This window comes from Salvia hispanica, chromosome 4 (assembly GCF_029641045.1).
Source record: "Salvia hispanica isolate PSC_SH4W2 chromosome 4, Shi_PSC_v1, whole genome shotgun sequence".
In the NCBI taxonomy this organism is placed as follows: domain Eukaryota; kingdom Viridiplantae; phylum Streptophyta; class Magnoliopsida; order Lamiales; family Lamiaceae; genus Salvia; species Salvia hispanica.
Genome location: NC_142695.1, coordinates 59,817,905 through 59,843,670, shown reverse-complemented (window position 1 = coordinate 59,843,670; position 25,766 = coordinate 59,817,905). Strand labels below are relative to the sequence as shown.

The following is a 25,766-nucleotide window of genomic DNA, read 5'->3' as shown; positions in this document are numbered from 1 at the left end:
ACATTCTTTTACTTTTGATTCTGCCTTCGTCTATATTTTTCAACATTTTTATTTTTGAATATTACTAGAAAACATAAAAAAGGTTGGGTTATTTGCGTGTTGCACAAGAGAATTCGGCCAACAAAATATTTCATTAATTAATTAATATGATAGACCCCACACATATTTATAATACCTTAATACAACAAGAAAAGATATGCTAAATCCCTAATATATTTTGTTAAATCCCTATAGAGTAAAGGTCAAATATGGTCCCTAACATATGGCCGTTTTATCAATTTGGTCCTTAACATTATCATTTTGATTATTTGGTCCCTCACAAATAAATTCGGACCCGAATCGATCCTCACTTAACAGAACCGTCAAAAAATAGTGAGGACCGATTCGGGTCCGAGTTTATTTATGAGGGACAAAATAATCAAAAAGATAATGTTAAGAACCAAATTAAAAAAACGGTCATATGTCTTGGCCTTTACTCAATCCCTATAATATCTAAACAAAATAATATAGTCCCCCATTTACTTCTCTCTCATTTTGAACAATTCACTCAATTATCTATGATCTATCAGCTCCGTCCCCACATTTTACGAGTTATCTACTATGGTAATTCTGAATCTCGACCTGAATATTTATAATTGGCTCTGATTTTGATTATCTATTGAATTTTTGACTGAAAATCTTTTCTTGCTATTTGCTGTTTTGTACTGTGTGAATTGTTGTTGGAAGGGTAAGAAATTAATTTATTTGAGCTTCTTGTTGATTTAGATCGAAAACAACGTCATTTTATCCATTCTGATTAATGTACTGTTTTGATTGCTATTTTCTCCGTCTACAATATAAATTGTTAGATTGTCCACTGAATTTTAAAATTGCGCCTTGAAAGAAACCAAGATTTGAAGGGTTCTTTTTCCATTATGAACAATTAAAAATAAAAATATTTTCAACTACTATTTCAGAAACTTATAGTATATGCCATGTTTGATTGGCAAGTTAAGATATTATGTAGATTGTTAAGATATTATGTAGATTTTATAACTATGTTTTGAGCTTATTACAAGGATTTTATTCTTGACAAAACTAGGAAACATATAAGTTTCTGATTTGACGTTTCGATCCATCCTACAATAAGAGTCACGTATCTCATTATGTTTGATTCATGTATTGGACGAGGAATTGAAGTTCGGTAGGCCACAATCTTCACTTCCCGAAGCCAACATGTCGAAGGGCGAGGAATTGAAGTTGCATATCACGGTTCTGGTGAACAAGCAGAGAACTAAGGTCCTGTGTGCAGAAGCTGGCAGCGATTTCACGGACGTTTTGCTAAGCTTCCTACTTCTTCCGTTGGGAATGATCATGAAGGTCCTCGAAGCGCCTGCTATTGGAAGCTTGAGCACGCTGTACAGAGGCGTAGTGAATCTTGACACCAGCCATTTCCAGACAGAGGCTGCCAAGCAAAAGCTCCTCGCTCCAGCAAGTTGCTACGATGCTGATTTGCATAAACTGAGGCTCAACGTGTATAATGCTGTTCCTGCGAGTCCCAATTCTGTCAATAGATACGACGGGGTCTTCACTAATAGTGCAGCTTCTTTCCTAATCGGTGATGATCTGAAGGTGATGCCTAATTTGATGTTCTCGATCTTGGAAACTCTCAAGGTTCTCGACATCGATGTGACCGACATTGATGACGCTGAGATAATGGATGTGGCTTTTGGATCGAAAGAGGTGATATACTCGGTTTTTTCTCTAATATTTCTTGAGAATGTTACCTAAAAAAGTGTTGTTTGTGGATTGTTTTTTATCAGATTGTGGACTTGCTGAGACTATCATTGGTTTTCCGGAATCCACTGACGGCCTTCGTGCTAAGTGGTGGGCAGATAAGGTTGGCGCCGAAGAAATCCAACTCCAACGAGCAGGGGAATGCTTCGTTGCAATGCATCAACGAGAAAGTTGCATCTACCAATATCAAGAAGATGATTGTGAAGGCCACTATACAGAAATCGACTAACAAGTTCGTATTTGCTCAAGCAGATAATGATTTCGTCAATTTCCTTTTTGGCATGCTCACGCTTCCTTTGGGAAGCGTCTTGGGGTATTCAGCGAGTAACAGTGGCCTAGAGGCTATTGACAATATGCACAGGAGTATAGCAGACGACTCTATAAAGGTCCAACTGAAAAGTGCAAAGACAAGAGACTATCTAACCATGTCAAACCATGAAATAATTTCCCATTTGAATTTCGATGTGAGAAACCATCATGTTAAGGGAGAGAGGATGTACATGGTGAGCAATAATTTGACTGTTTCACCGTTCGCTATGACATCATGCATCTCTGTGCTTAACGATCTGAAGATCTCCATGTCTGATGTTGAAGAAGTGGACGTGCAAGTTGGGCTCGAAGAGGTAAGATTTTACTCTTTGTTTCATATCAAGAATTTGGTACTATTATACAAGTGTTGAGTTGTGGGCAGGTCTAATGTAGTAAAGTTTTTATGAGGGGGGCTTATTTTACACATGAAATAAACACATGTAGAATAGGGGAAGTTCGCCTCTAAACTCCAAAAAGCTGGGTTGTGGGGAAAGAGAAGAGCAGTCAACAACTTCAAGACTTTACACCTATCTTTTTCGCCCCAGGGGCTTATAGACGCTTGAAGTTTTCCCTATCTACATTCGTTAGTTATGCTAGTATCAACCCGTTGTGCCCATCCGTGTCTATCGTTAGTCGTGGGACATGTAGTTATTGATAATGTGGTGCAAAAATTTAATTTAACAATATCATACTCGATATTGCTGCTACAGGGTTTAAGCATAGTGAAAGAGGCACTTACGTCGACAACGGCCTTAGAAGATGGCCTCATCAAAGCCATCTTGAAGGCGTCTCTCGCTGCTTCAAAAACCGTGAACGACCAAAGCTTGAATGCTGAATTTGGATTCATCTCTCTCTGACTCTCAAATATTAGGACAAGGTTGTGGCCGTTTAGAACTAGCAACATGCTAAGTCAGTAACTTGATAGAATTCAGTTAAGTCATATTTGAACTCTTTCTCGCTTGTCATTGTTGAACATATTTGTAATTGAAGTTTCAAATGGCAGACCCACTTCTTGTTCTCGTTCTATGAATGTGGTAAGTCAAAAACAACAGTATACTTTACGTAGAAATTAGGTTTGAAAACTAAAGGAAATTGGAGATGCTATCCATATGATAACATACATCTGAGTTTTCATTAACTTCTTCAACACCCAATTTTTGGAGACAAATCATCTTTTCCTATCCATATGATAACATACATCTGAGTTTTCATTAACTTCTTCAACACCCAATTTTTGGAGACAAATCATCTTTTCCAAGCTCGAGACCTCGTACATCCAATCATAAATCGAGATGTAGGTTAGGGTCTTAAGATTCTCTAATGCATCTGTTGGGTTACAAACCCCACGACCCAAGCCCACCTGGGCTCTGATACCACTTGTTAGGACCGTTGACTGCAACATTAGTTTGATATTGTCCGCTTTGAGTCAAGCCCGCACAGATTTGTTTTTGGGTCACTCCCAAAAGGCCTCAAACTAATTGGGATTGGACAGGAATTATGTACACCTTTCAACTTCCCTCACTCATCCAATGTGGGATGGGTTTGTAACCCAACAACATCTACTTTCAAAGGTTCGTGGTAAATCACATTAGACATGTAGATATGATGAAGGCTACCGATTTCCCATATATTAATTGGAATCTCCACCATAAAGTTTAGAGCTACATCGAGAACCTCAAGCTTTTTCAAGTCTCCGATATGATGAAGGCTACCGATTTCCCATATATTAATTGGAATCTCCACCATAAAGTTTAGAGCTACATCGAGAACCTCGAACTTTTTCAAGTCTCCAAATGAGTGTGGGACCTCTTGAATATAATTGTTTCTCAATCCCAAATACCTTAACTCAATCAATGTGCCCATAGTTTCTGATAAAGTCTTCACCCCAAAATCTTCCATGTCGAGCATCTTGAGGAGTTCAAAATTCTTCCAATAATACTGGCCAACATTGTCCAAGTAGCGACCACCTCCATGGAAAATGAGAGAAACAAGATTTTTTTTCTTGATTTGTGGTTTTGAATCAAGAATTTGGTACTATTATACAAGTGTTGTGTGGTGGGCAAGGGTGATGCTTGAAAGTTTTTATCAAGGGACTTATGTTACACATGAAATAAACACACGTAGGACAGGGGAAGCTTCGAGTGTGTCTAAACTCTATAAATTGGGACGTGGGGAGAGGGAGAGCCGTCAACGACGTTTCTAAGGAAAGAGATCGAGAGAGAGATAGTTTAATTTAGAACTTTTCGATAACTGAAAATTGTTTAGAATTATCTAGAATTTGATAAACATGTGTCATCTGGCATTTACATTTCATGAATCAAATCAGCAAGAAAACACATTCCATAAACTCCTAGAAGATGATTTTGAAAGCCATGATTAAAAATATACTAGCAATACATTGCTCTTTGCTCGTTTTGAACTTTGAAGTACTAAAATTTTTGCCTTTTTTTATCATTTAGAAAGTTGCATGATAAACTATAATTTGATCTAAGTTTATGAATTTTAATATACCCAAATAACTCTTAGGGAGATTCAATATAGAGAACAGACAAACGGATATCTGAAAGTCGTGAAAAACACTTTTTGATCAAATCAATTTCGGTGGTTCTACCAAAGTTATTTGATCGGATAAAATTCAGAGAATGCAGAACATTCATATGTATATTCGAGATCATGAACCAGAAGAATTGATCAGATTTTGAAGAAGACGAACCGGTGCAGCTGTTGACGAAACAGTGCATCCGTTGAGAATCTTAACTGAAAATAACTGATTTTCAAAAGGTTTCCGAAATTGCAAATTAGTCCATCGATTTTCAGAAATTATATTTTCGGAAATTATATTTTCAGAAATTGCAAATTGCAATTAGTCCTTCCGAAACAGTGTTGTGGTTTGTTTTTTATCAGATTGTGGACTTGCTTAGGCTATCATTGGTTTCCCCGGAATCCACTGACGGCCTTCGATGAGTGGTGGGCAGATAAGGTTGGCGTCGAAGAAGTCCAACGAGCAGGGGAATGCTTGGCTGCAATGCAATGAGAAAGTCGCATCTACCAACATAAAGAAGATGATTGTGAAGGCCACTATACAAAAATCGACTAACAAGTTCCTATTCGCTCAAGCAGATAATGATTTCATCAATTTCCTTTTTGGCATGCTCACGGTTCCTTTGGGAAGCGTGGTGTGGTATTTGGGGAGTGACAGTGGCCTAGAGGCTATTGACAATCTGCATCGGAGTGTAGCAGACGAGTCTAAGAAGGTCCAATGAAGAGTGCAAAGACAAGAATATATCTAACCACGTCAAACCTCAGCCAATCCAACGAGTTTTCCCGTCTCAATTTCGACCCTGATGTGAGAAACCATCATGTCAAGGGAGAGAGGATGCACATGGTGACCAATAATTTGACTGTTTCACCGTTGGCTATGACATCATGCCTCTCTGTGCTCAACGAGCTGAAGATCTCCGTGTCTGATGTTGAAGAAGTGGACGTGCATGTTGGGCTCGAAGAGGTAAGATTTTATTTGTTTTGAATCAAGAATTTGGTACTATTATACAAGTGTTGAGTTGTGGGCAGGAGTAATGTAGTAAAGTTTTTATGAGGGGGGCTTATTTTACACATTGGCTCTGGGACATGTAATTTAACAATCTCATACTCGATATTGCTGCCACAGGGTTTAAGCATAGTGCAACAGGCTCTTACGTCGACGACAGCCTTGGAAGATGGCCTCATCAAACCCATCTTGAAGGCTTCTCTCGCTGCTTCAAAACCCGTGAAACGACCAAAGCTTGAAGCTGAATATGGATTCATCTCTCTTTGACTCTCTAATATTAGGAAAAGATTGTAGCCGTTCAGAACTAGCAACATGCTAACTCAGTAACTTGATAGGATTCGGTGAAGTCATATTAGAACTTTTGTGTTAGCCATTTTTGACATATTTTGTATTGAAGCTTTTTAATGGCAGCACCACTTATGTTCTCGTTCTATGAGTGTGGAGTAACTCAAAAATATCAAACATCACGGTTTTCCAGCCAATTTAATTTCTGGCAGAGATCTCAGAGATCTGATTTCATTAGTTCTCTTTGGAAGTATCTCTTTAAATTGAACACCCTTCAAATTCAGCACGACCATTAGTTGTAAGAGTGTCGGCTTTTAAGGGCAGGGGAGTTGATATAGCCCTGTCTCTCTCGAGAGCCCACTCGACACTCTCATATCGCCAACAACAGTCCTAGAGACCGAGCCCATACAACCATGATTTATCCTCTGATTTAATATTTCCATACTAGGTGATATTGGCTCCATCAATCTGCAGTCTTTCAGTATAAACATTAATAAATAAACAAAAATTTAACTAAAAATAAATAAGATGAGTATACATCATTCAAATTACAACAAATGAAAAATGTATCAACTACTATAACTTATGGACTGATATCCACTTCCACTATTTTCGACATGAAACCCGAATTTCTGATATGTGTTGCTATGTGTTTGGTTGTTACCATTTTAAATTTTCGCAAACGCTTCATCAACCCAATCTCTTGCGGGAGGATCTCCAGATGCGGACAATTCTTGATTTCTAGTTGCTCAAGCATAGCCTTTGCACCTTCTTCTACTTGTACGTTTCTCAGGTTCCACAACTCATTGATGTGTAGGACTAGGAGATCGGGAAACCCGCTGAATTGTACAGACATTTCCCGACCCGTGTATGCATTCTTCATTTTGAGGCACTCTAGCCACGGCAGCTTCTTTAGAACTGGCATGGGATCTTCGTCAAGACAAGTATTTACCAAAGCCAAATGTCTAATCAGTTGAGGGAAATTATTGGCACTTGGTAGCCTAGATAAATGCCCATCCAGTTTGAGTGTCCAAAGGCTGTCTAGAATACCAATATTGTCCAAACACGGTATGCTTTTGAAACGAAACCCTCTCAAGGTAAAGTGACGAAAGTCCTCCAACTTAGCTAGTGATGCAAAGAGCTTGCCTACATCTGAGTTTTCATCAACTTCTTCAACACCCAATCTTTGGAGAGAAATCATATTTTCCAGGCTCGAGACCTTGTACATCCAATCATAAATCGAGATGTAGGTTAGGGTCTCAAGATTCCCTAATGTATCTACATTCAAAGGTTCCTGGTAAATCACATTAGACATGTAGATATGATGAAGGCTACTGATTTCCCATATATTACCCGGAATCTCTACCATAAAGTTTAGAGCTATATCGAGAACCTCGAGATTTTTCAAGTCCCCAAATGAGTGTGGGATTTCTTGAATATAATTGTTTCTTAATCCCAAATACCTTAACTCAATCAATGTCCCAATAGTTTCTGATAAAGTCTTCACCCCAAAATCTTCCATATCGAGCATCCTGAGGAGCTCAAAACTCTTCCAATAAGATTGACTAGCATCGTCCAAGTAGCGACCACCGCCATGGAAGATGAGAGAAACAAGATGTTTGTCTTGATTCGTGGCCTGATTAAATTTCTCTCTGCCACAGTGGATAACACGATGACAAGGATTTTGAGAGGGTCTATTATATCCACTGCTTCTTAAGACCTGAAAACCTATTTCCTCCTCTGCTTTTTTGACGGATAACTTGTGCAATAGAGGATTCATGCGACACCTTTTCACTTCATTGCTTATTTGGTAGGGGTCCAAGACTTCAATGATGGATTGACTATATAAATCATATGTCCATGTGTTAAATTCTCTTGACAATGTGTCTAATTCACTTACTGCCCAAATGTGTTCCAACTTTTCATTCCTCATTATTGCATTTTCCTTAAAAAAGGACATATGCAAGAAACATGCCTTGAGTTCTTCATTCATTGCATCATACATCTGCTCCAATAACTTCAATGATTCACTCAAATCAATTGAATCAAAAGCCTCTTCACATTCAATGCCTGAAAGTCTTTCTTTTGCTTTCTGTCTTCCAACATCAATTATAGCGAACGGCAAACCCCCACAATTTTTCAACATCTCCCTCCCCTTACTCTCCAAATCCTTTGAGAATTTGTTCTCATGACCTGTAAATTTATCAATTGTTTTCAAAAACAATTTCCAGCTCTGATCAGAATCCAAGGCTTTCATCTCATGAGTATAATAGACTTGCAGTGTTGCAATCTGATAGCGACTGGTTATTAGTAACCTACTTCCATTTCCTGTTTTCAAACATGTTATGAACAATTAACGGCAAAACAAAACTGATCAGACGCTATTTAACTTTATGATTTGGATTATGAGATTTTTTGATATAGTCTATTGATTTTTTTGGACTTCCAAGATTATTAAATTTTAGATTCCTTCTTATGAATTGTGATAACATTAAAAGTTTTATACAGAAAATTGATCGTATCAAAACTTATTCTTATATAAAAACTATGCCCAAACTAGAATTATTAGACTATAATGATCGACCATCTAGACTGCACCACATGGCAGACTTACATGTTTCATTTTATGACAAAACTTTGAATTCCTATAACTAATTCGGTATAAATTATTTTTTCGATTATAGGTAAAATTATAAGGATACAAACAAGATCCTAATTGCATTAGTATGGATGACAAAATTTGATAATATATATTTGAATTTTCATGTATTTTGGTAATTAAATGTCGCCCTAGCCATCATAAAATGTCAATCTAATAGATGTACACTGTCAATATATTTATATTCATATACTCATGTCACCATGTTGACATTTTTAATATACTATGTTAACACCATATTAATCATGAAAATTACCACGTATAAGGAAACATTGATACCCTTTTATATTAAAATAATACTTTTGAATTGCACATACTATTCCAGACCAGTAAATCTTTAAAATCCTATGACCTAAATTTGATATGAAGTAGTAGCTAGGGGTGTGTTATATTGCTAACTTTTAAGTTGTTAATTTTGCTAACTTATCAACGCAGTGTATTAAAAATATCAACACGATGATTTTAACACATAATTTTGTTGACACATAATGTTGTCGACATTATATGTTGACATTTTTAATATACTGCATCGATGAGTTAGCAGAGTTAGCAACTTAAGAAAGTTGGCAATTGAACACACCCCGTAGTAGCTATATATTAAAAATACTAACAATTGATTATATCCCTATAGATAGTCAAACAATAGGATTAAAGATCTAATGGTCTGAAATGGTTCCATATATCAATTCAAAAATATTATTGTTATAAAAAGGTCTTATGTCATTCCTTATACATGGCAGTTTTCGCAATTTTCATTGTGTCAACACAATATAGTACAAATGTCAACCAAATGACTTGAATAAGCCAACATAATTATATTGACATGATTATCTAAAATATTAAATATTCAAATAAATTATCAAATTTTATCATCCGAACATATGCAATTAGAATATCGTTAGAATCCTTATAAAATAAATTTTTATTTGTTTCCATATTTTGTGTGAAAATAGTTTAAATCAAGATAGTATATGAGTTCAAAGTTTTGAGATAGTATTCTTTAAGAGTTAGTTTTAACTAACAAAATTTAGTTTCCATTTATACCCCTTATTGACATTTTTTACACACTGAGTTGTCATTAGTACACTCCGTCCGACCGACACCTTTTGCATTGTAGTTAACATCGCGTGGGATTCAATCTTGGCCGCCGACTTTCAGATCCGATGGATCACAAATAGTACTATTGTCACGTATTGATATTTTTAATATACTGAGTTGATGGGTTAGCAATGTTAACAAATTAAGCAAGTTAGCATCGTAACGCTCCCCTAGATATGGATATGATCAATTGCTAACTAGCTTAATATACTAACTCTGTCAACTTGTCAACTCAGCATATTAAATATGTCAACACAAATTTAATGGATGGCAGTAAATCAAAGGGTTCAAACCCCACCAATCCTCCATCCCATGTGTGAAAAGATTAATCACCTATTCTAATATATTAACTGAATCTATTATATGGAGTATCTAAAACGATGAATTTTTATGTTCTTCTTGTATAAGCATTTTAATTTTTATTTCTACTTAAAGGTGAATAAGTTTTAGCATGCAGAATTAATTATGCAATACTATGAAGTAAAGAAACATACCTATTTGTCGTAGACGTAGACAGAAGGATTCGAAGCTCATCTTTGGCAGCAGGTTGTCGAGAACTACGAAACATGGAATTCGTCGGAGGTGATCGCAAATAATCTCCATAAGTCTCAAGTTGTCCATTTTCTCCACCAACAAGGAATCTCCATCAAGCTCAATCAACTGCTGTATCAGTTCCACAAATACGTCGTATTCACTTGTGCCACTTGAAAGTGTTATCCATGCACGGCGGTGCTGGAATTTTTCAACGATGGCCGGATGGTTGTATACTTGTCTGACGAGAGTTGTCTTTCCAACACCAAGCATGCCTTTGATACACGATGTCACGAGGCCGGGCTCCTCCATAAAAATCACTTTACAAAGCTGTTGCACGTCTTTCTCCAAGCCCACCACGGCACCTTCTCCAACACTTTGTGGTCTGATCATCTTTTTACCAACTCCTTCTCCAACACTTTGTGGTGTGATTACCTTCTCACCAACTCCAAGCTCCATCACGCGCTTTCTTAGCATCCCCAGCGAACCTAGGGCATTTTCCAATTCGTCAATGTTCCTTTTGATCATGAGTTCAACTGAATGTCGAGCTATATCAGCAAATTCAGCTACCAAATGATTTGGCAGGCTCCTCTCTCCCAAATTATTGTCTCTCAAGAAATCCAACATCATTCTCAGCTCATTTATTACCTCTTTCAAGATCCAACGGTAACTTGCATAAATATACCTATTCTTAACCAGAACACGTTCCATTTCTTGTACCGCCTGTAAGATGATGGACTCCGACTTGTTTCGGGACAAACTGTACGCATGCAAATTATTGCATAGAAATGCATTAAGAATTAGCATAAGTAAGTCAGGGAATAAAAAAAGAGAGATGAAAGGAGAGTAAAGTACGAGAAAAGAAGTTTATTCCATAAAAGTAAATGATTCAAATACCTTGGGACAACCCAAAAAGGAATACGACTCAACTAACTTAAACATAAGGAGTATTATCAATCTATCATATTATTCGTAATAAGCGTTCCCTAAATATTAAAAAATGTCCAATGCATAAAAGGTATATATGACAATATTACACTGTATACTACTCCCTCCATCCCTCAAATTTATAAACCTTTTGTTGGCCACATGTTTTAATGCACAAATAATAAAGTAACATAGAGATTGGAGAATGGGTCCCACCTATTAGAAAGAAAATAGTTTCCTAAATTGGAGAGTTCATACGTTTTAGGAACGGACTAACAAGGAAATAGTTCATATTTTACAGGAATAAAGTGAATATTGGAATATGTAAAATAAATAGTGGTTACTTTTGTAGTGGTGTCAACGTCCAATATCCGCATGATTCTGCATGATCATAACTCAAGCCCTAATTAATACTCCCCATCAAGCATTAAACTAAACATTGCACGAGAATTTATGCAGTATTGTTTTGTCAGTTACATAAAGAAGAAAATAGGTAAAAGAATGATAGTAATATACTGTACTTGACATTAATCGCTCCACAATCTTCTTTGACAGTGCTCCTAGCTCTGAGCGGATGGACATCTGTGGTGATGTCCTCGACATTCGTCACTCCACAATCTTCTTTAACAGTGCTCCTAGCTCTTAGCTGGCGTCGATAGACATCTGCAGCGATGCAGATGCCAATCACCACCCATAGAAGCATAAATCTAAGTACATATGTGGCTATTAATACTCCTGCAACGCCGATCACAACCCATTGATATGGGTTCTCCGCTTTAAGATTCATTGATTTCAGCATTTAAGTATGGAAAGCTACGCCGTAGGAGCAAGGAAACGGTTTTTGAATCTGTGCAGAGGATTGTTGAGTAAGGAGTGAGAACCTTCTGAGTAGAGCTAAAAAATATGGGAATAAAATATTTGAAGTACCTAAATGAGCAACCCTGCCATAAAATTCAATTACACAAACTGTGGTAAATGATAACCGTTATTTCACCACACCAAATCATAGAACCACAAATCATTATTACCATGTATGTACCGATCATCAATGTGTGAACTAAAACATAGAACAATTCGATATAGCACTGACATATGCATTTGTTTGGCCTTAAGAAACACCCTAAAAATCCAATCTTTAGATGAACTTTTAACAATAGAATCCTCAAAAGGCAACATTACAATAATCCATATCCAAAATATGCCATAAATAAAGAATAAAAGTCAATTTTGGTCATAAACATATGACCAAAATAAGAATTTGGCTCAAAATATTCACTTTTTAGAAAACGGGTCCATAACAAATGAAAATGTTGCCAAAGTAGTCTTTTTTGACGGTTCTGTAAAAAAACTAACAATCAACACCAATTGAACAGTGGCATGACTATTAGTTTTTTTACGGAACCATAAAAAAAAGGACCACACTGACCAAGATTTCATTTGTTATGATTCGTATTTTTGTCGACCAAATTTTACCTTTATTCTAAAATAAACTGATGTTATAAACTCCAACATTGAGATGAAAAACACAAAATCACATACTTTTCTTAAAATAAAACTGAAAATGAATGAATCTCAGAGTCTGGTGGTCAAAGAAACTATAATTGATTTGGTAACAGTAACGGAGTTAGAAACTTAATTAATGACTTCAGTAATACAACTCATGATACCAAATTAAATGGAGTGCTAAACTAGATTTTTCTCTTTTTTTACTTAATTAAGAGTTTCTGTTCATTTAATTAGATAAATTAATATACTGAATTAAATTTTAAAATGCCTACTCTAATAAGGTACCTTACCTTTTATGAGATCTTGATGGTTGGCATATATCTACTTCCAATTAAAATAAAAAATATAAATTATAATTATGATATAAATATAAATTAAATGGATCATGGGTTGAATCAGAACCTAAAAAATTATACTGATTCCGATCCAGATGCAGATCAAATCTAATTTGGCTCTAATAATGAATCCGGATCTTGTACTAAATCCAAGATCTATTACTCAAAATCAAAAATTTAAGGAGAGTGCCTAGATCTATTTATAGTCCAAATTTGTAGAATCAAATTCTAAACAATAATGAAACTGGATCAAATTCTAAATAATGGGGGAAAAAGGAAAGAAGAAAAAGTTACCAAATCTAAAAGGCTTTTAACCTCTTTTGGTCTATTGAGAGTAGTTAAGATTTCTATGTTATTGAAGTTGGTAAGTCTTCTTAACTCATTTTTCTCAAGCTTTTTGTAGAGGCTTTAATTTGGAAGCACAATTTTCTGAATCAAATGAATTCAAATAAAACAACACAATAATGAAATTATTCAAAGAAAAGAAAATACCTTTTGTAATGATTCTTCTTATCTTTGCCGGTCTGGATTCAACTTTTCCAATTAAAACTCTTTTCCCTATCTTCGCCTATGAGTGTGATTTTAACGATGTGAAGGGATTTTGATTTTGAACAACAAATTCATTGACTTAATATGGTCAAACCGATTAGGATTACATGGACAAAATAAAATTAATTTTAAATAGTGCAGCTGGCTTAGACACTTATGATAATATAATTAAATCATCGTTTCCAACAAGCAATTAATTAGTGTCCACATAATAAATCTTTTCACAGCTTTCGATGGCGCAATAAATCAAAGTCATATTTTCAATATTAATTACTATAGTTTTTGGTTGAGTAATTGTCAATTTTAGTTGTCCGAATTTTTAGTTATCGGAATTTGGTTCAAAACATTAACTTTTTAAAAAATAAGTTTATAACAAATGAAATTATTGTTTGAGTGGTCTTTTTCTGATGATTTCGTAAAAAAAAACTAACGGTCATACTTTGGTGACATTTTCATTTGTTACGAACTCGTTTTTCAGAAAGTGGATATTTTAGACCAAATTTATATTTTTATCCTATATTTAAGATTAAAATTGACCTTTACTCTTTTTTGCGATTTCAGCCTTCGTCAACCAATTTTCATTTTTTCAATCTTTCCCTCTTTTAGTGTGTATAAGGCTAAATATTTCCACAACATTGAGAAATTAGAAAGATAGCCCTATATTTTTTAGGATAAAGAGAGTAACTATACTCATTTTACAGTAAAACTTAGAAAATGAATAAAGAGTTAAAAAACATTGCATCTATTTGATATTTCCAAAACATCAAGAAAACTTAGTTAGAGGAAGACTAACAACGATTCGATTCTCCAAGCAAGCAAATTTAGAACTAAATCTCGATTTAATTACACTAACTACTCTCAATCAAACAAGCTCCTTTTCCTCCCCCTGAAAAGATTAGAAAACACAAATATAAGCATTTTTCATATACTAGGCCAAATTAATTATCAAAATATTGCCATTAACTTCTCCATTTTTCATATACGATTCGTTATCGTATCGAAAGTTTCGAAATATCGAACCTTCGATATGGATAATATTAATATCATTATCGTATCGATATTTTGATATATCGTTAAGAACAATATATCGAAATATCGTTATCGTATCGAATACCTGTATATCGAAAAATATAATTTCAAAATTTAAAAATAACACAAAAATTAAATGGATTTATATATATTTATAATTTTAAACTTCAATATGTGTTGAATTTCAATATGTTTCGATATATACGATATACTCCCTCCGTTCCATAGTAATGGAGGCGAACTTTTCGGCACGGAGATTAAGAAAAAATGTGTGAGGTGAGTTAAGTAAAGGGAGAATAAAGTAAAAAATGAAAAAGATTGAGAGATGAAGAGAGAAAAAAGTAAGAGAGAGTAAAGTAGGTGTGGAAAAATGTGTTGACTTTTAATAAAAAGGGAAATGACTGACTCTATTACTATGGAACGTACCAAAATGACAAAATGGCTCTATTACTATGGAACGGAGGGAGTACATCTTATTTGATATAAAACGATATATCAAAAATATCGATATATATCGTATTTTCGATATAAAATGATATATCGCGATATATTGTATATTTCGTACCTGATGTGATGGAATTGGAGATGGAAATTGGCTTGGAAGAGGTAAGTGAATTTGTATTCTTGTTCCATTCATCCACAAAATAAAATGAGTTTGTATCTAACAAAATAAAATGTTCCATTCATCTTGTTCACAAGTTACGACAAAATAAAATGAGTTTGTATCTAACAAAATAAAATGTTCCATTCATCTTGTTCACAAGTTACGATGAAATACTTGTTGCAAGCCAACATATGACCAAAATACGAATTTGGTCAAAAACATTCGTTTTTTCTATAACGGGTCCAAACAAATGAAAATGTCGCCGAATTAATCCTTTTTTTTACGGTTCCATAAAAAAACTAATGGGCAACGCTAATTGCACAGTTCATGACCGTTAGTTTTTTGATGGAACTGTCAAAGAAAGACCACTTCGACAAGAATTTCAATTGTACCTGTTTTTCAGAAAGTGAATGTTTTGGACCAAATTCGTATTTTGGTCATATGTTTAGGCCATAGTTGACCTTTACTCTCTTCCTAAACAACAAGATCAAGAGAAATAAACCGACAAAGAAAATCTGGAATAGGATAAGGATTAACAAATGAAATAAGGAAACTAAAACAGACTCCATCCTAAGCTAATAAGGACTTGCTTCAGCTAAACATAATTGTGAAAGATAAAGCGGCCTACTTGCTTAACGTGGGGGTCGAATTTGCTGGTGGTTGATGTGAGAGCTCATGAGCAAGCTTGTGGTTGTTGGAGGTGGTGTAAGCGAAGTGATAACATGGAGTCGCAAGGACGTGGAACCTCGACGATCAACCCAAATTGACAGATTTGTAGAGAAAATAAAAGAATAAAATAAGGCAAAGTTGTTATTTCATAGAAGGGAAAAGAGAAATAACAAGGCCTTTAATTACTAAGTACCCTAGGGTTGATTCGACCTACGATTCGGGAAAGAATCAACAAAGAAAACCCGAAAAGGAGCTTAATTATGCTCGACCCAAAAATATGTTTAATTTAAAGGCTTGGTAGCCTAGCTATGCATCCATCAAGCCTCAGAGTGTGTATCTTTTCACGGCTACGTAGAACACGAATCTCGTCCAAACAAGACATCATTCTGAAGCGAAACCCTCTCAAAATAAGGTGCTTAAGTTTCTTCAACTTAGCTAGTGATGGAAAGAGCTCGCTTACATCTGAGTTTTCATCAATTTCCTCAACACCCAATTTATATAGACTAGTCATCTTCTCCAAGTTCGAGGCTTCATATGTCCAAGAATATATAGACATGAAGGTCAGGGTCTCCGGATTTTGTAGTGCATCTACTTTCAAAGGCTTTTTGCAAATCACATCAGACATGTTGAGAAGACGAAGGCCACTCATTTCCTTGAGTACATCCGGAACCTCAACCATAAAGTTTAAAGCTATATCGAGAACCTCAAGCCTTTTCAAGCCCCCAAACGACTGTGGGATCTCTTCCACATAATTGTTTCTCAATCCCAAATACCTTAACTCGGTCAATGTCCCGATAGATTCTGATAAAGTCTTCGCCCCAAAATCTTCCATGTCGAGTATTTTGAGGAGTTCAAAACTCTTCCAATAAGACTGGCCTGCGCCGTCCAAGTATCGACCACCTCCATGGAAGATGAGAGAAACAAGATACTTGTCTTGATTTGTGGAGTGACTAAACTTGGATCTGCCACAATGAATAACACAATGACAAGGGCTCTTTAAGGGTCGATTATTTCCATTGTTCCTTAAGATCTCAAGGCCTATTTCCTCCTCAGCTTTTTTTATGGATAGCATGTGTAGTAGAGGATTCATGTGACACCTTTTCACTCTATACCTTCCAGGGTACGGGTGGACGACTTCAATAATGGATTGATCAGCTAAACTGGCACATGGTGTAGTTCCTGTTCTTACTCCATTTGCAGCCCAAACATGGTGCAACTTCTCTTCTCTCATTATTGCATTTTCCTTAAAAAAGGACATATGCAAGAAACAAGACTTCATATCTTCGTCCAATTCAAGATACATCGGTTCCAATAACTTCAATGTTTCACTCAAATCAATTGAATCAAAAAGTTCTTCCCATTCAATCCCTAAAAGTTTTTGCTTTGCTTTCTCCCTTCCAACATCTATTATAGCTGTTAACCTATGTCGAATCATTGACAATATAGAGAATGAGATTTTGTCAAATGTTCACACAAAAGATGTTCATGTTGAGAGAATTTTGGATAAGACCTTAACATCAGCTCAAGAAGATCCTTGCCACATTAGCAGCCTAAGTTGGAAAGATATTCTGTTGAAAGGTAGAGAGCAATCGAATGAGAGCACTCTCCCATGTTCTTGATGCAATGCTGCACTCTCCCACGTTTATGAGGCAGTTACTCCATGAGGCAGTTTTTCCACTTGTAGTTATCAGTTTTTGAAAGGGAGCAAACCATATCCCACATCAGAGAATGAACAAGACTTGTAAGTGTATAAATAGGCTACCCCTACTCCATTAGTATGAGGCCTTTTGGGGAGTACCCCAAGAGCAAAACCGTGAGGGCTTTGCCCAAAGCGGACAATATCATACTAATGTGGAGTTCGGGTGTGCGCCACCGAGTCCCTACAGTGGTATCAGAGCCCCCCTGGTTCAGGGCTGGGCCTGTGTGGCTCGGGGTTCGGTGGTTGCGCTTGCAAGTTCTCCGATGTGACGAGCTCGACCAAGACCTGTGGTGACCTGGTGACCTGTAACATGGGGTAGACATGTGGTCTGTGGTCTGGTGGTCTTGGTTTGAGGGGAGGATTGAAAGGGAGCAAACCATATTCCACGTCGGAGAATGAGCAAGACTTGTAAGTGTATAAATGGGCTACCCCTACTTCATTAGTATTAGGCCTTTTGGGGAGTACCCCAAGAGCAAAACCGTGAGGGCTTTGCCCAAAGCGGACAATATCATACTAATGTGGAGTTCGGGTGTGCGCCACCGAGTCCCTACAGAGGTATTAAACTGATAAACGTGAAAACGTGAACATTTGACATATTCTCATTCTCTATATTGTCAATGATTCGACATAGGTTAACAATAGCTATCGGCAAACCCCCACATTTCTTCAGCATCTCTTTCGCCTTCCTCTCCAACTCCTTTGAGAATTTGTTGTCATCACTTGTAAATTTATTAATTGTTTGCAAAAACAGTTGCCAGCTCTTATCAGAATCCAAAGCTGTCATCTCATGAGTGTAAAAATTTTGTTCAATCTGATGGCAACTGGTGATCAACACTCTACATTTACACCCTGATTATATACCATGTCAAAGAACTTAATGAAATAAGGGAGACAAAGAAGGATATTGAAGTGTAAAATTAGGAAGTCACGCTACATACACAATACACATTGCACATACACATTATACACAAACACACATTGTTGGTACGCGCACACACGCACTACACAACCAAACCGTCTCAACCACATACATTTGAAATTACTTAATCTCAGCCAACTTCAGCATGACCAACCATATAGTTACGGTTGTACAGATAGTTTGTGGGTGAAAAAAAAGAGAAAAAGAAGGATTGAAAAAAAATTAGCATCCATCCAAATGCTAATAAATGTATATGAACTTCAAATTATGGACTGATATCCACTTCCACTATTTTGGAGATTAACTCCGAATTTCTAATTTTTGTTGCAATGCGTTTGACTGTTACCATTTTAAACTTCCTCAAATGCTTCATCGACCCAATTTCTTCTGGAAGGGCCTCAAGATATGGACAATTCTTGATTTCTAGTTGGTTGACATTCGGCATTCCACCTTCTCCAACTTGTATGTTTCTTAGATTCCACAACTGACCGATGCACATGACTTCAAGCCTTTGAAACCCGTTGTACTGGATCACCATTGTTCGACCAGTGTATGCATTCCGCAGTTTGAGGTGCCGTAGATCAGGAACCTTCTCTAGTACTGGCATGGGGTCATCGGCAAGACACGTATTTACCAAAGCCAAGAAAGTAATATATTGAGGGAAATTATCGGCACTTGGTAGCTTAGATAGGAGACCATCCAATTTGAATGCACGAAGTCGTTTAAGAACATCAATCTCCTCCAAACACGACATGCTTCTAAAACGAAACCCTTTGAAGATAAGGTGCTGAAGTCTCTCCAACTTAGCTAGTGATGGAAAGAGCTTGCCAGCATCTGAGTTTTCATCCATGTCCTGAATCCCTAGTTTTCGAAGGCGGGTCAAGGCCTCCAAGCTTGAGGCCTCATATGTCCAATCATAAATCGAGATGTAGGTTAGGCTCTCGAGATTTTGTAGCACGTCTACTTTCAAAGGCTCCTGGTGAATCACATCAAACATGTAGAGATGACGAAGGCTACCCATTTCCTTGATAATATCTGGCACCTCCACCATAAAGTTTAGATCTATATCGAGAACTTCAAGCTTTTTCAAACCCTTCAACGAGTGTGGGATCTCTTTTATGTAGTTGTTTCTCAATCCCAAATACCTTAACTCAATCAATTCGCCGATAGATTCTAATAAAATCTTCACCCCAAAATCTTCCATGTCGAGTATCTTTAGGAGTTCAAAATTCTTCCAATAAGACTGGCTAGCATCGTCCAAGTAGCGACCGCCTCCATGGAAGATGAGAGAAACAAGAAGTTTTTCTTGATTCGTGGAGTGATTAAACAAGTCTCTGCCACAGTGGATAACACGATGGTGAGGATTCTGAGAAGGTCGATTATTTCCATTCCCCCTTACGATTTCAAAGCCAATCTCCTCCTCCGCTTTTTTGATGGATACCATGTGTAAAAGAGGATTGAGGCGACACTTGCTTGTTTCAAGGTAAAACGAGCGCTTGTTCACGCCTTCAATAATGGAGTGACTAGCCAAATCATACGTAATAGTCACATCGCTTCGTGTGTCTAATCCACTTATAGCCCAAATCTGTTCCAACTTTTCGTTCCTCATTATTGCATTCTCTTTAAAAAGAGACATGTGCAAGAAACACAACTTGAGTTGTTCATCCAAGCTATTATACATCGGTTCCAATAACTTCAACGATTCACTCAAATCGACTGAATCAAAAAGTTCTTCCCATTCAATCCCTGAAAGTCTTTGCTTTGCTTTCTGCCTTGCAACATCTATTATAGCTATAGGCAAACCCCCACATTTCTTCAACATCTCTTTACCCTTCCTCTCCAACTCCTTTGAGAAGTTGTTATCATCACTTGTAAATTTATCGAATGTTTTCAGAAACAATTTCCAGCTCTTATCAGAATCCAAAACTTTCATCTCATGAGTATAGTAGACGTACGCTGTTCTAATCTGATAGCGACTTGTGAACAACAACCTACTTCCATGACCTGATTACATGCAAGTTAACAACAATTAATGGCAAAAGAGAGACTCAAATGATCATTAAGTCTGTGGTTGACGGCGATATCTACAATTTGTTATATATCTAAAATAATAACGTGAGGTGTGATCAATTGCTAACTTTCTTAAGTTGCTAACTCATCAACGCGGTGTATTAAAAATATCAACCCGATGACATTAAAATGTCAACACATAATTTTGCTGACATTTCAATACACTGCGTTGATGAGTTAGCAACTTAAAAAGTTATGAGTTGGCAGAATTAGCAACTTAAAAGTAAGCAATATAGCACCCCCATGATAACATTTTATGTGCGACGAGACAAACTTATCAAGATTTCTTGCCATGTAAAAGCATTTCAATTTTCATTTCTATTCCTACATAAATGTGAATAAGATAGAGAATAATTAAAGGCCAATATACCTTTGTTGGCCGGAAGTCCATCCAAGAAGGATTGCAAGCGCATTTCTGGCAGCAAGTTGTCAAGTACTATGAAATATGTCTTTCCTTGCAGGTGTTGGAGAAGCATCTTTTGCAGGCTCCTGTTGTCCATTTCCTCCGCCAACAACGAATCTCCATCAAGTTCCACCAACTGCTGTATCAGTTCCACCAGCACTTCCTTTACACTTGTGTAACTAGAAATGCTTATCCAAGCGCGGTGCTTGAATTTTCCAGCGATGGCCGTGTGGTTGTACACTTGTCTCGCAAGAGTTGTCTTTCCAACACCTAGCATGCCTTTGATACACGAGGTCACAAGGCCCGTGTTCTCATTAAGAATCACTCTACCAATAAGCTGCTGCACGTCTTTCTCCAAGCCCACCACGACACCTTCTTCTCCCGCACTTTGTGAACCACTCACCGCCTCACCAACTCCAAACTCCATCATCCGCATTTTCATCTTCCTCAGCAAGTCCAGGGATTTTTTGTCTTCAAAGTAGTAAAAGTAATGCCCAAAGTCTCTTGTGAGGTCCGCGATAACTTGAGCCATCTCGGCAAAGTCAGCAAGCAAATGACTCAGCCTAGTCCTTTCACTTGATTCCTCGTCTTTCAAGAAAGCCAACATCGTTCTCATCTCACTTATTATCCCTTTCAGGACCCACTCGTGATGTGTGTTTATAGTCGGATTCTCAACGAGAACAGTCTCCAGTTTTCGTATTGCTCCTAAGATGATTGCCTCCGACATGTTTCAGGGCAAACTGCAATTGCGAAAAGTGTAAGATTTTCCGTGCAAAATAGAAATGCTCCAACTGTAATGGGACACGGAGGGAGTAATAAATGTCCGTATATTATCAATTTAAATCTCGTTCCAAAAATGAATCCGGCTCAGCAGATTCGGACCGATCCAAGATCAGTTATTACCTTCCCTAGGACTTGTTTGTAGCTCAAGAATATTGCTATTAGGGGTGTTCGATACATTAGACAAGATAATCTAGATATGAGATAAGTCAAAATAGACTTTATCTAGGATTGTAATATTAGCAATGCAAAGACGGGTCGAGATACAGTATCGCGCCCAAGTTTTCGAGAGAAATAACAATAGAAAAAGAGATAAGAATAAACATGACATCGGGTCATAAGTAACCAAGTGTGAACCAAATGAATCCTTAGAAATTTAGATCCGATTCAGATCCAAAAGTTTGAAGAATCAATTTCTCAAAATGGGGAAAAAGGAATTTCCCAAATCTAAAAAGCTTTTAACCTCTTTGTGTCTATTCTAGTTAAGATTTCAATGTAATTGAACTTAGTAAATCTTCTTAAGCCATTTCACCCAAGCTTTTTGCAATTTTATGAAGCAGATGAATTCAAAATTTCAAATAAAACAGCATAAACATGTGAATTATGAAACTATTCAAAGAAATTAAAGAAAGTACCTTTTGAAATTAATCTGGATTCGATTTTCCGATTCAACCTTTCCCTATAGTGATTTGAACGATATGAAGGGACTTGAGCAACAAATTCATTGACTTAATATGGTCAAGCTGATTAGGATCAAATGGAGAAATTAAAAAAAAAATGGAGTAAAACAAATAGTGCAGCTGGCTTAGACTATAATAATCCTAATAAATTACTTAAATCATCATTTCCTAGACGCAATTAATAAATCTGTTTACGTATTTCGATGGCGCAATTAATGGACAGTCAAATTTATAATGGTCATATATAAAATAAGATGATTGTCACACCTAATCCAGTATAATTATAATTAGAGGAGACTTTCAAATTTCGATTAAATAATTATACTCAAGAAAATCTTAATTAATTTGTTGATGTGTAATGAATCAATTTATAATATGCTTCTGATAAGGGTATATTAATGCCCAATTGAAGTTCTTAATGGAATAGTATCAACTAGTATTTCCTTATCTTCTTGCTAAGTTTGGTTGTTACCATTTTGAACTTACTCATATGCTTCATTAATTGAATAGCATGGCTTATTAGGCAATTATAATAATACAAGGAGACAAGTTGATTCACCCTTTTACTATTGTTATCAATTTGTTTTGACTGCACTGTAAACTAGGATCAATTCCTTTTTATTTATTTATGTAAATTTAAATAATTAATAAATCTTTTATAAGATCACTATATTACTTCTTACATGCAAATAATACTCCTAAAAACTGTAAATCAGAGTAATAGTAACTTTCTAACTTTGCAGTCTTCTTCAAACTCTGAAAAATTATTAGATACTGATTTATATTATTATTATTATTATTATTATTATTATTATTATTATTATTATTATTATTATTATGTGCAAATATGGTTAGTCAAAGTAACAGTGGAGAAGTAAACATAGGCTAGGGTTTCATTCAAAGAGTGTTGACCAAAAGATTAGAAATAAGTATCAGAGTATTTAAAACAATAACTTAACCTAGGAGTTTAAAAGAAGAAGGAAGGTATTATAAATAACGATCAAAACATCTGAAGAGTATGACGAAATATCCAAGACTAAATCACAAGAAAAGGCTAAGGCCTCAAACTGAAGGCAAGATGCAAAGGTTCCAAAAACAAATTCCAAAGTGTATAAAAATTCAGCGGAAGACGACCAAGAGAAAGAATAGCTATGTATGAAGACACAACTATGCTTGAAGTTCATAACCACCATCTTAATTAATTAACAAGCTCAACACCCGCCACCACTCGCCATCGTTCAACCTGCACATAAGGAAAACACATGCAGGGCTGAGTATTTTGAAATACTCAGTGAGCTCATTGCCAAAACGTTTTATAAGTTATGCCACCCTTACCAAGTGAACTCGAGTTTTAAGCAGTTATAAAAGAAATATCACGAGTATCACAAATTATATTTTCATAGACTGGCCAGTCAAAATAATCTCTCATTTTCTCATCAAAATAACGATCACAATATTCCATGGTGCGACGAAAGTGTGGCCACACTTTTCGCCCACGAGACCGGGCGACTAGCAAGGACGGCTCCCGATCCCATCGTGTACACAGCCTGGTAGGGCTTGCGGCCCATACTCAGACCCGAATTCGTATAAGCATATCCAATATCACATTAAAACAAACATAGGCATGGCATAACAGTTAAACCACCCTTATAACACCAAACAACATTTTGATAAAATAATAGAGAGTTTTTAGAGTAAAGCCCACCTCGACTGCTTAGTTTTCAAGTAGTTTCGCTTTTCCGTTATCCGGCTTCGCAACCAAAGTTTCACCTTTTAATCACATAGGCACATATCACAAATTAGGTTCAATACTACTCTTACTCATGCATGTCTCAATACTCCTTTTTCCTCTTCCATTTATTTATCTTATCATTACTAATTAATCAAGATCATATTCATCACACAAGAATATTTAACCATCAAACACACTCTACACAACACAACACACACACACCACACGTCACACACACACACGCCGCACACACATACACGACACACACACATACATATTCCCACACCCCTTTTATCTCTCTCACTCAACCAAAATGCATGAGGGTTCAAGAAGATCGATCAATCGGTTAGAAGAAGAAAAAGAAGAAGAAGAAGAAGAATAATAAGAAGAACTCATAAACAAAATACCTTTTTAGAGAAAAACAATCGGTAGAAACAAAGTAGAGACTTGGTTCTTCAAGAATCTTGGCGTTCAAACTCTAAATTCTTCTCAAAGGATGACAAAATATTGGTGTGTGGAAGAAGATAAATTGGAGAGAGTGAAGAATGGTGGGGGCCGAAAATTTTGGGGTCTAGGGTTGGGGTCTTCTCTTATTTATAGTGCTCAACAAGATCTTTAGGTAATTAGAATAGCATATTTGGTAAGATTTTATTCTACACAATAATTAAAATAATATTGTGAAGTAGAGAAGAATAATTAACAAAAATAGATCCTAGGGCAAATCTCCCTAGTTTTCGAAAATTAGGCTCTCAAAATAGCCAAGGCTTTGTTTTGGTATATTTTACGGAGTAGAATAAAATATCACGGAGCAAAATAAAAATAAGGATTCTCCCAACTTGGGATGGTAATAGGCGTCCTTATGCCTATTTAAATAAGGCATGGATTTTCAAATATTGCCTAGAATAAGGTAAGGCAAGATCTCTTGAAGTATGGAAAGATTTGGTAGAATAATTGAATTCTAGGTATGGAAGGAACTCAAGTAAGGGATTAACTAAAATAAAATAATTCCTTCCTTCCCACAATAGGTGATTTTCGAAAATCACCAAGAAACAAAGGGGCTCGATTTTTCTCTCTTCAAAAGGAAATATTTGGGTCTTGGATTTAATTTGGATAAATATCCCAAGAATTAAATTAAATCCGGAAAAATAGAATTTCTTCCTCAAAAATTCATGGGGGTCGAAAATCTCAAGAATTAGGGTGACAAGCATTTATGGAAATTTTCTCTAATATTCTCACTCACCCTTAGACAATTAATTTACCACATAATCTCATAATTTAATAAGTCACATGCCACATCATGAAATTAATAAGTTTGACTTTTCAAACTTTCAACGCAAAACCCTAGATTCACTTTGGCCATAGCATCACATGCAATAAATGCATTCACGACTCCACGCCATCAACAATAAATTCTAGGGCTCTAAAATTAGGGTTCTAAATTCCGAGATGTTACAAAAAGAGTAGAAAATGCAAGGACCAAACTGCTTATAAAAGACCTTGTGATTGGACTCACCTTTCTTGCTTTGATTGCTTGCTTGATATGTGATTCAGCAGGCCGTTGATCAAAGCAGAATTCGATGTTAGAGAAGCTTTCAATATGCTTAAAGCCTGCACAGCATCGAGAATTTCATCTACGCTTGTGGTTATGGATATGAAATA

The 25,766-nt window shown here is 36.2% G+C and overlaps 4 protein-coding genes across 4 annotated transcripts; 1 reads left to right on the top strand and 3 right to left on the bottom strand.

Moving 5' to 3' along the window:
- Positions 1-1,187: 1,187 nt before the first annotated feature.
- LOC125195545 (uncharacterized) lies at positions 1,188-3,109 on the top strand. Its single transcript, XM_048093684.2, has 3 exons — positions 1,188-1,722; positions 1,803-2,399; positions 2,796-3,109. The coding sequence occupies exons 1-3, from the start codon at positions 1,216-1,218 to the stop codon at positions 2,940-2,942; spliced, it is 1,251 nt and encodes a 416-aa protein (XP_047949641.2). The 5' UTR covers positions 1,188-1,215; the 3' UTR covers positions 2,943-3,109.
- A 3,387-nt stretch (positions 3,110-6,496) lies between these two features.
- LOC125195636 (putative inactive disease susceptibility protein LOV1) lies at positions 6,497-11,901 on the bottom strand. Its single transcript, XM_089069545.1, has 3 exons — positions 11,654-11,901; positions 10,169-10,965; positions 6,497-8,245 (listed from the first exon to the last, which is right to left on the bottom strand). Exons 1-3 carry the CDS (start codon positions 11,833-11,835, stop codon positions 6,501-6,503), a joined length of 2,724 nt encoding a protein of 907 aa, XP_088925671.1. The 5' UTR covers positions 11,836-11,901; the 3' UTR covers positions 6,497-6,500.
- Positions 11,902-16,110: 4,209 nt separating this feature from the next.
- Positions 16,111-18,485, bottom strand: LOC148929799 (putative disease resistance RPP13-like protein 3). The gene is made up of 3 exons (XM_089057028.1): positions 18,482-18,485; positions 18,151-18,372; positions 16,111-17,228 (listed from the first exon to the last, which is right to left on the bottom strand). Exons 1-3 carry the CDS (start codon positions 18,483-18,485, stop codon positions 16,111-16,113), a joined length of 1,344 nt encoding a protein of 447 aa, XP_088913154.1.
- A 168-nt stretch (positions 18,486-18,653) lies between these two features.
- Positions 18,654-22,454, bottom strand: LOC125195543 (putative inactive disease susceptibility protein LOV1). The gene is made up of 3 exons (XM_048093681.2): positions 22,331-22,454; positions 20,883-21,655; positions 18,654-20,446 (listed from the first exon to the last, which is right to left on the bottom strand). The coding sequence occupies exons 2-3, from the start codon at positions 21,640-21,642 to the stop codon at positions 18,708-18,710; spliced, it is 2,499 nt and encodes an 832-aa protein (XP_047949638.2). The 5' UTR covers positions 21,643-21,655; positions 22,331-22,454; the 3' UTR covers positions 18,654-18,707.
- Positions 22,455-25,766: the final 3,312 nt, after the last annotated feature.